The sequence below is a fragment of the Coregonus lavaretus genome, assembly GCF_964263955.1.
Source record: "Coregonus lavaretus genome assembly, chromosome: 40".
Lineage (NCBI taxonomy): Eukaryota > Metazoa > Chordata > Actinopteri > Salmoniformes > Salmonidae > Coregonus > Coregonus lavaretus.
This window is the reverse complement of record NC_140027.1, coordinates 2,968,481-2,981,922: the sequence shown is the minus strand read 5'-3', so window position 1 is coordinate 2,981,922 and position 13,442 is coordinate 2,968,481. Positions and strand designations below refer to the sequence as shown.

At 43.4% G+C, this 13,442-nt stretch overlaps 1 protein-coding gene across 1 annotated transcript in view; it reads right to left on the bottom strand.

Annotated features, from left to right (window-relative positions):
- Positions 1-83: 83 nt before the first annotated feature.
- Positions 84-13,442, bottom strand: part of LOC311113759 (growth factor receptor-bound protein 2-like) — a 37,538-nt gene continuing 24,179 nt past the window's right edge. The window contains exons 2-5 of the mRNA XM_084157065.1: positions 13,094-13,191; positions 7,095-7,217; positions 5,855-6,023; positions 84-2,442 (exon numbers count right to left, since the gene is read on the bottom strand). Of these exons, the coding sequence (XP_084013191.1) occupies positions 2,257-2,442; positions 5,855-6,023; positions 7,095-7,217; positions 13,094-13,191 (576 nt within the window). The 3' untranslated portion in view covers positions 84-2,256. The remainder of the gene's footprint in view (positions 2,443-5,854; positions 6,024-7,094; positions 7,218-13,093; positions 13,192-13,442) is intronic.

Sequence of the window (13,442 nt, the reverse complement as noted above, 5' to 3'; positions counted from 1 at the left end):
CTGAGAATTCAGACACACCTGAAGTATATACACAAGTCTCGTACAGACAATACATACACATGTCACATTTTCGTGCTTTTTTTGACATAGTGTGACATACTGAACTTTCAATGGGGGGGGGGCTTTGCAACAACAGCAAGATGACACATAGCAGGCTACAGTTCATAGCGGAACCACATAAGCAAGGTCTCCCCTGCCCTTGCATTCTCAAACACCTGCAAGTCAATTGGAGTATCAGTTCATTGGATTGGCTCATTGCAGTTCATTGCAGGCTAGAAATAACATTGAAAAACTTGCATGGTCCACTCCCTGCATATTCCCTTCAGACCTGCCTCTTCGTGTATTTCAGCCATTTCACTTCAAATGACTAAAATGTAAAATGTAAGAAACCAAAAGCATAAGTGTAGATGGGGAATAACAAGAAGAGTGAAGGAGAGATAAGATGGAATTTCTTGCATTTGAGGTCCTCTTCAAGATTCTCAAAAGGTCCAAAGTAGAGAGTTGTGGACACAGAGTTCAATAGAGGTCAATGACCCACCCGTTGCGCTTGTCGTCCTGATCTAGAGTCAGCATCGTTGGTCCTTTAATCTCTTTATCAAGATGGAGGATTCCATTCTGCCTCCGTCACAAGCAGACACTGACTGAAGGATAAAGAGTTAAGATGTTGCCCAGATCAAGCACTTATATTGGTCTTCATGACAATTCATGTCCCCTCTTTCAGGAAATGCTAAAACTATCTTTTCTGTGACTTATTTTCGCCCGCTGTCAAAAATGTCCCCCTTTCGACACAAACTAATCGACAGAGAATGTCTTTGCATCTAATGTCATAGAATTCCAAAAGCCCTTTTGATACGTTCCATAATCAGAGATACAGACTGGGGATTCCATAAGGTAGCCCCTAACCAATGGCAGGCATGTGTGGAGAATGGAGACATTTCATTGGTCCCCATATCTCTGCGATCTGCCGCTTAAAAGCGCTCATTGGTCAACCTGGAGAGACAGAAAACACTAGAGATGGAAAAGGCACAATCCAACTTCAACAGACGCAGGGTGAAATCACTGAGTGTAGCGCTCTCATCTGTATACTATTCAATCCCTTCTTTCATAGAACTGATGATTGTAAGGATACTGCCGTTTCACTAGCAATCTCCATACAGAACCCTTACAAGATGATTTAGCTACGTTTAGGTCATATTGAATCAGCCACATCATCAGTTACGTCTATTGTTTGCAGGTGGACATAAAACTCTATACCATTGTCTCTGATTTTATTGAGAAAGATGGCTACATTTAAGAATGCAGAAAGCCCCTAAATGTCTAAACGGGTTAAAAAAATGACAATTTGTTCCAGCTGATAGCCGAGTTTCCGCTTTCACACAAGAACAAAGTAGAAATCCGGACATTTTTCCCAAATTAGATTTCCATCTTAAATATGATTGAAATATTATTCCTGTCTTGAGCGTATTGAATAACTCCCGATCACATGAAAACCATTTAGCTTCTTGTCTCAGAGCCTCTGTGCATGATCTGGGTCATATTCATTAGTGCACAGTTTCAAAACGTAGCAAAACGTTTTGCTACGGAAAACAAAAACAAGTGTTTCTTATTCAGTTCAGGTAGTTCCTCCCTGTTTCGGTCTGTTTTCTTCCATTTGGTACCAAATGAATATGACAATATTTAGGCCTACAAATAGAGAAGAAATCAAGTAAATGAATGAAAAAAACACACACTAAAACAGGCTCAAACTACAAATATTTATAGATATACATACACATCGAAAACACATCCATGGTCCTTCTCTGAGAGCCCAAAGCTGGGTTGATATCAATAACACACTAGACTAGAGTCTTTGGTCTCTGACATCTTTTTCATTGTCTTTGTCTAATAGACTGAAACATAGGGTGGTGATGTCATGCATAAAAGAAAGAAAACAAACAACGTATAGGCAGGGAGGCCGTTGCCGGAGTCTAGCTATATCCCTTGTGTTCCTTTGCAATGCTTCTCTGTTCCGTGTGTCTCCCTCAAAGAATCCACAGAGTCAACTGTAGAGTCTGAGTAATGAAATCTGCCTCTCTCTCTCTCTCTGTGTGTCTTTGCAGGGTTTATGCTCCTCTTCCCATTCCTCCATTCCTCATTTAGGTCTGTGTTTCTGAAGTGTCCCTCAGAAAGTCCTGAGGGGGTGTAAATGGGCCAATGGGGGACCATGTCATTATTCACTTAGCCAATCAAATGTTTTGGTTGACGGGCGTGACTTAATCACATGTTTTGGTTGACGGGCGTGACGTAGTTGCGCGGGAACATGCCCGTCTGGCCGTGGCACGCCCCTTTCCACCAGTTGGGGTCGGAGTTGTCCAGGACCTGGATGAAGTCGCCGCGTCGGAAGCCCAGCTCGCCGTCCTCCTGAGGGTCGAAGTCGAACAGCGCCTGCACATACGTTGAATGCTGGAGAGACAAGAGAGGAGAAACACATTGGTTAGAATATGTGGCGAGTGTAGTCGGGCAGGTCACATAGAAATGTCCTTGTTTTCCATGAAAACATACATGAAATGAGTTGGAATAGGAAATCTAGCAAATGCTGTCATTGACAAGGTTAGAAATAATTATTTTTAATTGAAATAATAATTGTGTCCTTCAAACTTTGCTTTCGTCAAAGAATCTTCCATTTGCAGCAATTACAGCCTTGCAGACCTTTGGCATTCTAGTTGTCAATTTGTTGAGGTAATCTGAAGAGATTTCACCCCATGCTTCCTGAAGCACCTCCCACAAGTTGGATTGGCTTGATGGGCACTTCTTACGTACCATACGGTCAAGCTGCTCCCACAACAGCTGAATAGGGTTGAGATCCGGTGACTGTGCTGGCCACTCCTTTATAGACAGAATACCAGCTGACTGCTTCTTCCCTAAATAGTTATTGCATAGTTTGGAGCTGTGCTTTGGGTCATTGTCCTGTTGTAGGAGGAAATTGGCTCCAATCAAGTGCCATCCACAGGGTATGGCATGGCATTGCAAAATGGACTGATAGCCTTCCACTTTTACCCTGTACAAATCTCCCACTTTACCACCACCAGACCATCACATTGCCTCCACCATGCTTGACAGATGGCATCAAGCACTCCTCCAGCATCTTTTCATTTGGTCTGCATCTCAAAAATGTTCTTCTTTGTGATTCCGAACACCTCAAACCTCGATTCGTCTGTCCATAACACTTTTTTCCAGTCTTCCTCTGTCCAGTGTCTGTGTTCTTTTGCCCATCTTAATCTTTTATTTTTATTGGCCAGTCTGAGATATGGCTTTTTCTTTGCAACTCAGGTCAGCATCCTGGAGTCGCCTCTTCACTGTTGACGTTGAGACTGGTGTTTTGCGGGTACTATTTAATGAAGCTGCCAGTTGAGGATCTGTGAGGCGTCTGTTTCTCAAACTAGACACTCTCAATGTATTTGTCCTCTTGCTCAGTTGTGCACTGGGGCCTCCCACTCCTCTTTCTATTCTGGTTAGAGCCAGTTTGCGCTGTTCACTGAAGGGAGTACACAGCGTTGTACGAGATCTTCAGTTTCGTGGCAATTTCTCACATAGAATAGCCTTCATTTCTCAGAACAAGAATAGACTGACGAGTTACAGAAGAAAGTTCTTTGTTTCTGGACATTTTGAGCCTGTAATCGAACCCACAATTGCTGATGCTCCAGATCCTCAACTAGTCTCAAGAAGGCCAGTTTTATTGCTTCTTTAATCAGCACAACAGTTTTCAGCTGTGCTAACATAATTGCAAAAGGGTTTTCTAATGATCAATTAGCCTTTTAAAATGATAAACTTGGATTAGCAAACACAACGCGCCATTGGAACACAGGACTGATGGTTGCTGATAATGGGCCTCTGTACGCCTATGTAGATATTCCATTAAAAATCTGCCGTTTCCAGCTACAATAGCCATTTACAACATTAACAATGTCTACACTGTATTTCTGATCAATTTGATGTTATTTTAATGGCCAAAAAAATTGCTTTTCTTTCGAAAACAAGGACATTTCTAAGTGAACAGTAGTGTATTTGTCTGCAAAATTGCTTAGTGAACTGTCGTTGACTGATAATCGGCTAAACTGTGTTTTTGCATGATTGCTTAGATGAGATTACGTGATGCAATCTCATTAAATGATTGTCGGAGATGAGGATTTCCCTGGTATTCCGTATGATGTGCAGCGCTGTGTATACGTACAGTGCCTTCAGAACAAGTAATCACAACCCTCAACTTTTTCCACATTTTGTTGTGTTACAGCCTGAATTTAAAATTGATTAAATTTATATGTTTTCTTTGTCCTTGGCCTACACACACACAATACTCCATAATGTCAAAGTGGAATTATGGTTTCGAAATTTTAACAAATTCATTAAATAAATGAAAAGCTGAAATGTCTTGAGTGAATAAGTATTCAACCCCTTTGTTATGGCAAGCCTAAATAAGTTCAGGAGTACAAATGTGCTTAAGAAGTCACATAATAAGTTGAATGTACTCACTTTGGGTGCAATAATTGGTTTTTTTTAATGACTACCTCATCTCTGTACCCCACACATACAATTATCTGTAAGGTCGAGTGGTGAATTTCAAACACAGATTCAACCACAAAGACCAGGGAGGTTTTCCAATGTCTCGCAAAAGGTATCTATTGGTAGATGGGTAAAAAATTTAATAAAAGCAGACATTGAATATCCCTTTGAGCACGGTGAAGTTTTTTATTACACTTTGGATGGTCTATCAATACACCCAGTCACTACAAAGATACAGGTGTCCTTCCTAACTCAGTTGCCGGAGAGGAAGGAAACCGCTCAGGAATTTCACCATGAGGCCAATGGTGACTTTATAACTGTTAGAGTTGAATGGTTCTGATAAAAGAAAACTGAGGATGGATCAACAACATTGTAGTTACTCCACAATACTAACCTAATTGACAGAGTGAAAAGAAGGAAGCCTGTATAGATTTTTTAAAATTCCAAAACATGTATCCTGTTTGCAACAAGGTACTAAATACTGCAAGGAAAAGGTGGCAAAGCAATTAACTTTTTGATCTGAATACAAAGTGTTATGTTTCGGGCAAATCCAATACAACACATTACTGAGTACCACTCCATATTTTCAAGCATAGTGGTGGCTGCGTCATGTTATGGATATGCTTGTAATCGTTAAGGACTGGGGAGTTTTTCAGGATAAAAAAATTAACTAACTGGAGCTAAGAACAGGCAAAATCCTAGAGATAAACCTGGTTCAGTCTGCTTTCCACCAGACACTGGGAGAGGAATTCACCTTTCAGCAAAAAAAACTGAAACACAAGGCCAAATATACACTAGTTGCTTACCAAGAAGACAGTGAATGTTCCTGAGTGGCCGAGTTACAGTTGACTTAAATCTACTTGGAAAATCTATGGCAAGACCTGAAAATGGTTGTCTAGCAATGATCAACCACCAATTTGACAGAGCTTGAAGGATTTTGAAAAGAATAATGGGTAAATGTAAATGTAAATGTAAAAATGTAGATGTTGCACAGTCCAGGTGTGGAAAGCTCTTAGAGACTTACCCAGAAAGACTCACTGCTGTAATCATTCCCAAAAGGTGATTCTACAAAGTATTGACTCAGGGGTGTGAATACTTACACTACCAGTCAGAAGTTTGGACACACCTACTCATTCAAAGGTTTTTCTTTTCAAGAGTGTGCCAAGCTGTCATCAAGGCAAAGGGTGGCTATTTTAAGAATCTCAAATATAAAATATATTTTGATTTGTTTAACACTTTTTTGGTTACTACATGATTCCATATGTGTTATTTCATAGTTTTGATGTCTTCACTGTGTGTGTCCCTCCCTCCTCACCTGTGGGACCTGCTCGATGTCTCTGAGGAAGATGGGCTGGTTGCGGGACACAGAGGTGGAACGGTGGTAGTCCACCAGGGAGTTGAGAGAGTTGAACTTGACCACCCACAGGAAGTACTTCCCAGCCCCGTCACGCAGGACCTTGAAGTGCTGCACGTCATTACCAAACCTGGGGAGAAGAAGCATAGATCTATAAGTGATTGGTTCACTTTAAACAAGGTGACCACCCTACTACTTCTATCAATCCAACCATTCCAGATCTGTGATTACCAAACCTGTGGCGGAGGAGGAGGAGAGGAGGAGGAGGAGGAGGAGGAGGAGGAGGAGGAGGAGGAGGAGGAGGAGGAGGAGGAGGAGGAGGAGAGAGAGGGAGAGAAGGATAGAATAAACAGAAAGTGAGTGATGACATTTACCGTGGTAACCATCTGGGGACAGCAGTGAAAACACTGTTAAATCTACATGACGTGGAAGAGAAGGCGGCCTGTTTTTTGTGTGCACTAGTTTCATAACCATCTGTGTCGGCGCTTCCATTAATGATTTAAGCCCAGTTGGCCCAGTTTCTTTCTACCCGCATGATAACATGGGTTTGGGATTTTTAGAGAAATAAAACGCAGAAGACACAGTTGTATAGCCTACTTCATTAGATTGCATTACAAATGCATTAGACAGGGATGGTTGTTTGGTACACAGCTGTGACACTAGGACAGTGCAATTGTAGCAGTAGCGACACACACACACACACACATACACACACACACACACACACACACAGAGACAGAGAGCCTGGGACTAGGGAAAGTGGCAGCTTGCAAAGCTTTGATAACAGGCAGCAGTGCCCACACCGGAGCTATCTGACAGAGACCAAAGTGCTGTAGTAGCGGATGAATGTTGGTTAGCCCCAGGTGAGTCAGAGATGACACAGCCAATTAACTTGATATGGATCTGTGGATCTGCACAGCGACTTTACATAAAGACTAGAGTGGGAACAGGGTGGCCAGACACTGCTAGACTTAGAACAGTCAGTACTTCCCAGGTCAAGCTGGCTAGACGCCACCCTGGCAAACCAAGATGGGAGCTGTGCATGAGAAAGCAAGCACTTAGCACAGAGTTGGAACAATTATTTAAACAGAGGACTGATATTGGAGAGAAACTTATTTTTGAAAGTAATAAAAAGGGAAAACGGATATGATGGGTCGATCAGTGATACAATGATTGAACTGAGTGTGTGCGTGTGACATACTTGACAGAGAGTGAGAAGTCTCCCGGTGCGCTCTCTGACTCTCGGATGAGGAAGGCCCCATCGTGCCTCTGTTTGTTCAGCATCTCCTCTGCCTTGGCCCGGGGGATCTTACCATAGAACCACCTGGGACACAACAACAACAACAACAACAAATCATTACAAACCACTAATAACTAATTGAAAATAATATAAAAACAAGTTGCAAGTAACAGTGATAAGTGCTGTTTAACTGCAAATTAAGAAGAAAAAACACCCTGCAGGCAAAACTGGTTGAAATGACGTTTTTACATGGTTGTCATTTGATTGTAATGACATTGTTTCAACCAGCTCTACCACACTGGGTGTTTCTTTCTTCTTCTTAATTTGTAGGAAAAGCAGCACTTATCAGAATTTGATTGTGGTGTGGTTGTGACAGGTAGCTAGTTAGCGTTGACCTTTGAGTAACCTCAAAGCGTAGGGTCATTGGCATGACTCAATGTCATGGGAACATGGCCTTAAGCAGAGCTTGACCTCAAACCTGACCCCTGTTATTGACCGTTGTATTGGTTGTTGTGTCTGTTGGGGAAGTGCATAGCGACCAATAACACTACTAAACAATGATATCAAAATCATAATATCACATCTATTTTGCATGCCAAATAGAATGAAATCAATGCAGTAAGTGAGTACCGGTGGGCCATTTAATTTGTCTCTTTGCATTTGTCCTAGTAGGTTGTAATTACAGGGAGGTTCCTGGTCTGATAAAAGAGCTAGTGGAGCCTTGGGTCAAGACAATGACAACTCTGTGTGGTGCCATGCCAACCGCACCTGCTACCTACTCCTCTGGCTCTGACTGTTGCCCAATACCAGCGGTCAGTCACCAACCCCCACAGATACTCCATACAAAGTGTGTGTGTGTGTGTGTGTGTGTGTGTGTGTGTGTGTGTGTGTGTGTTTGCGCATGCATGTACAGTGTGTGGTGGTGCCTAAATGACTACCGACCCGTAGCACTGACGTCTGTTGCCATGAAGTGCTTTGAAAGGCTGGTCATGGCTCACATCAACACCATTATCCCAGAAACCCTAGACCGACTCCAATTTGCATACCGCCCCAACAGATCCACAGATGATGCAATCTCTATTGCACTCCACACTGCCCTTTCCCACCTGGACAAGAGGAACACCTACGTGAGAATGCTATTCATTGACTACAGCTCAGCATTCAACACCATAGTGCCCTCAAAGCTCATCACTAAGCTAAGGATCCTGGGACTAAACACCTCCCTCTGCAACTGGATCCTGGACTTCCTGACGGGCCGCCCCCAGGTGGTAAGGGTAGGTAACAACACACATTTGCCACACTGGCCTCCGACCGCAAGGCACTACAGAGGGTAGTGCGTACGGCCCAGTACATCACTGGGGCAAAGCTTCCTGCCATCCAGGACCTCTATACCAGGCGGTGTAAGAGGAAGGCCCTCAAAATTGTCAAAGACTCCAGCCACCCTAGTCATAGACTGTTCTCTCTGCTACCGCACGGCAAGCGGTACCGGAGTACCAAGTCTAGGTCCAAAAGACTTCTCAACAGCTTCTACCCCCAAGCCATAAGACTCCTGAACAGCTAATCATGGCTACCCGGACTATTTGCACTGCCCCCCCCACCCCATCTTTTTACGCTGCTGCTTCTCTGTTAATTATTTATGCATAGTCACTTTAACTCTACCCACATGTACATATTACTTCAACTACCTCAACTAGCCGGTGCCCCCGCACATTGACTCTGCACCGGTACCCCCCTGTATATATAGCCTCCCTACTGTTATTTTATTTTACTTCTGCTCTTTTTTTCTCAACACTTTTTTGTTGTTGTTTTATTTTACTTTTTTATTAAAAATAAATGCACTGTTGGTTAAGGGCTGTAAGTAAGCATTTCACTGTAATGTCTGCACCTGTTGTATTCGGCGCATGTGGCCAATAAAATTTTATTTTATTTTATTTTATTTGGTGTGTGGGACCTCCTTTTCCTTCTGTGACTAGTCAGGTGTGGAATTTTACTGTCCAGATAAAGGTGTTATGTCACAATGTGCCAACAAAGGTGTTGCAACACACAATGTTTTCCTCCTCTATCACCAGTGAAAGCATACACACCCTGAGCTTTATCTATATAGCTTAATTTAGCAATATAGCTTAGCATTACCATATACTGTAGCTTATCTGAGCGATCGCATACCCTTGACTTACGCTTTGAACACACCGACTGCATCATTGCGCAAAATAGTATGCAGCATCATCTAGATATGTGTGCAACAAAACTTCAACATTCACCTTCTGCTACCATTTCTGTCAACCCGTTTATGCATACAGTTTGACGCATAAGTTCGATAAATCCAACGTATGCACCACACAGAACGCACTGCAACTGCCTTTGCAACACAATGCTGCAAGGCAAACGCAGCGTTCCATTGGAAATGAATGTACTAGTGGTGTACCAAAACGCAATGACGCAGTCGGTGTGTTCAAAGCATTAGCCAATAGCCATAGCATTTGCACTAGGGCATGGCAGTGCAGGTGAACGCTAGCTCTAAGCCTCTTAGCTTGTTCGTTTGGGAACTCAGACAACATGACAAGACCTGATCAACTCCAGCTGTTCCTCATAAGGGAATGATAATTCAGCCAGGTCTCACATACCGTATCACCATCAGGGCAGAGTCCTCAAACAGTGTCACAAGCTGATAGTCATATAAAGATGACAGATATGAGTAGAACAAGTTATCTGTTTATTACATGTGTATACACATATTGACCTGTTAGGTAACACTAGCATCTCTAAGCCATCGGTTTCAGACCCATATAGGTTTCAACCCACAAGCCTTTAGCATTTAGCAATGCTATTCTTTGTGCCTGGTGTTCACACACAAACAGGCTTAGGGATGACAGAAGTCCAACCCCCTCATCCACAGTGCTCTGATCTCCCTGAGGTAACACCCTGAGGTAACAGTAACACTGTGGGTAGAGAGATAATGTGGATATCCTCCTATTATCCTGGTCCTTCCTGCTTTGTGGTCGAGTGCTGCTCTTTGATGTGGTAGCACTGACATCCACGGCTACCAGGCTTCCATAAGGGAGTCAAAGCCCTTTCCACAACATCGAGCCAAACCAAACCATACCGTGCTGACTTGGATATCTTCTCCTCACATGATCCTTTCCAGCATGATAACAGCAACCATGGTGGATGTAACCAGGCCAAGGCCAGCCCCATAGTGAAGTGAGTACTGTTTTTTTCCTATCCAGCGCCACCATCTGCCTGCTTGCTATCCTGGACCCTCCTCCACCATCTGCCTGCTTGCTATCCTGGACCCTCCTCCACCATCTGCTCCTCCATAGAGCAGGTGATTCCCTCCCTCCTGTATTTAGGCCCAGCTGACCAATCAGTCATAGGAACCTTAAGGCTAATGGACAGTCTCTTCCTGACTGCTATAATAGGGCCCTCTGTCTCTGATTGGTTGCAGTGTGTAATGGGCCTTTCATGTGAGAGCCCTCGCAGCCCTGAGAGCAGGTGGCGATGGTGGGGAAGGCGTTCTCACACAGCTGACGCTATACAGGACAAAGCCCCTCTTTGCTACTGTGTGCGTCTGTAGAATATAAAGTACAATCCATCTCTATTTAGTGGCTCCCTCAGAATAGGATCCATTTAAACCTTTAAGAACAGTTTATGTAGAAAGAGCTTCTGTAGGACAGTTACAGTACAATCCATCTCCTATCTGACAGTTACACAAAAGCCCTGTGGCTCGACTGAAGTCATATTCTTTACAAAATATAGCATGTTACAAACGGTGCCCCATATTGATACAATAGGGCCTACAGTGCATTTGGAAAGTATTCAGACCCCTTCACTTTATCCACATTTTGTTATGTTACAGCCTTATTCAAAAATGTATTATTTTTTCCCCCTCATCAATCTACACACTACCCCATAACGACAAAATGAAAACAGGTTTTAAGAAATGTTTGCAAATGTATTAAAAATAAAAAACTGAAAAATCTTATTTACATAAGTATTCAGACTCTTTCCTATGAGACTTGAAATTGAGCTCAGGTGCATCCTGTTTCCATTTAACTTGATTGGAGTCCACCTGTGGTAAATTCAATTGACATGATTTGGAAAGGCACACACCTGTCTATATAAGGTCCCACAGTTGACAGTACATGTCAGAGCAAAAACCAAGCCATGAGGTTGAAGGAATTGTCCGTAGAGCTCCGAGACAGGATTGTGTCGAGACACAGATCTTGGGAAGGGTACCAAAAAATGTCTGCAGCATTGAACGTCCCCAAGAACAGAGTGGCCTCCATCATTCTTAAAAGTTTGGAACCACCAAGACTATTCCTAGAGCTGGCCGCCTGGCCAAACTGAGCAATCGGGGGAGAAGGGCCTTGGTCAGGGAGGTGACCAAGAACCAAATGGTCACTCTGACAGAGCTCTAGAGTTCCTCTGTGGAGATGGGAGAACCTTCCAGAAGGACAACCATCTCTGCAGCACTCCACCAATCAGGCCTTTATGGTAGAGTGGCCAGACGGAAGCCACTCCTAGGTAAAAGGCACATGACAGCCCGCTTGGAGTTTGCCAAAAGGCATCTAAAGACTCTCAGACCATGAGAAACAAGATTCTCTTGTCTGATGAAACCAAGATTGAACTCTTTGGCCTGAATGCCAAGCATCACGTCTGCAGGAAACCTGGCACCATCCCTACGGTGAAGCATGGTGGTGAAGCATTATGATTTTCAGCGGCAGGGACTGGGAGACTAGTCAGGATCGAGGGAAAGATGAACGGAGCAAAGTACAGAGAGATATTTGATGAAAAACTGCTCCAAAGCGCCCAGGACCTCAGACTGGGGCAAAGGTTCACCTTCCAACAGGACAACGTCCCTAAGCACACAGCCAAGACAACGCAGGAGTAGCTTCGGGACAAGTCTCTGAATGTCCTTGAGTGGCCCAGCCAGAGCCCGGACTTGAACCCAATCGAACATCTCTAGAGAGACCTGAAAATAGCTGTGCAGCGACGCTCCCCATCCAACCTGACAGAGCTTGTGAGGATCTGCAGAGAAGAATGGGAGAACTCCCCAAATACAGGTGTGCCAAGCTTGTAGTGTCATACCCAAGAAGACTCGAGGCTGTAATCGCTGCCAAAGGTGCTTCAACAAAGTACTGAGTAAAAGGTCTGAATACTTGTAAATGTGATATTTCCGTTTTTTTTATTCTTTATAAATTTGCAAAAATGTCTAAAAACCTGTTTTTGCTTTGTCATTATGGGGTATTGTGGGTAGATTGATGAGGGGAAAAAACAATTTAATCCATTTTAGAATCAGGCTGAAACGTAACAAAATGTGGAAAAAGTCAAGGGGTCTGAATACTTTCCGACTGCACTGTATGTTAAGTGGAGGGTATGTAGAAATATCCAAATAGACTAGATTGGGCCAGAGGGCGATTGTGGGGGAAGACCTAATAGGGAGTCAAGACGGACGATGCCACTTGATGAGGGATTCTGGGATGACAACCCAGCGACCACATGGATCTCAGAGGCCTATAACCCACAAATCAGCTCTAGAAAGCAGGGCCGCTTCCAGGCTAGCTTCCAGACCACAGCAGCAGCATGAGGAGTCCTTTATCCACCTTATCTTCAGACCAGAGGAGCATTTATCCTAGCCACAGGATTTAGCTAGACTCTGGCTCAAGAGTCTTCTGAATGGTTCTAACCATGGGAACTAGGGAAGCAAAACTGTCTATGAAGTTACTTTTCATCTGATATTTAGCACAAAGAAATGCCCTTTGGAAAAAAGACATTTGACAAACTAGTACTGAAACCTTCCAACATTAGAACCTCACGTTTGATACCCCAATTTTGAGCTCCAGGTTAAACATGAGGTAATTTGGAGGAGGTGAACGTCGCCATTTTGGCTCTCCAGTTTCATGTGGACTTGTGGCAGGCTCATATAAGGCAACTGGTATCTAAGGCTGGTTCATACTTACGGGTGTCCCTTCATTTCTATGTAGTTCTTGGGGATGAAGCCTTCCTTCCCATTCAGCTCCGCCTTGTACCAGTTCTGGTCGCATTCTTCATTCAAAACCTGAAGACACAAAAAAGAGGGAAGAGAGTTGAGTCAAATAGTCACAAATGGTTTTAAGCATGGTCGTAACAAACATAAGACAACAAGACTACACTACAAAAACCCACTGACATTAGAGTGGGTACATGAAAGCCAACATAATGATGTGGAAACCATTGGAAGAGCTTACCACAAATATTTTTTAAGGAAGTATCATGCAGATCCTTTATATTAATGTACATCCACTGACTGTACAAAACATTAGGAACACC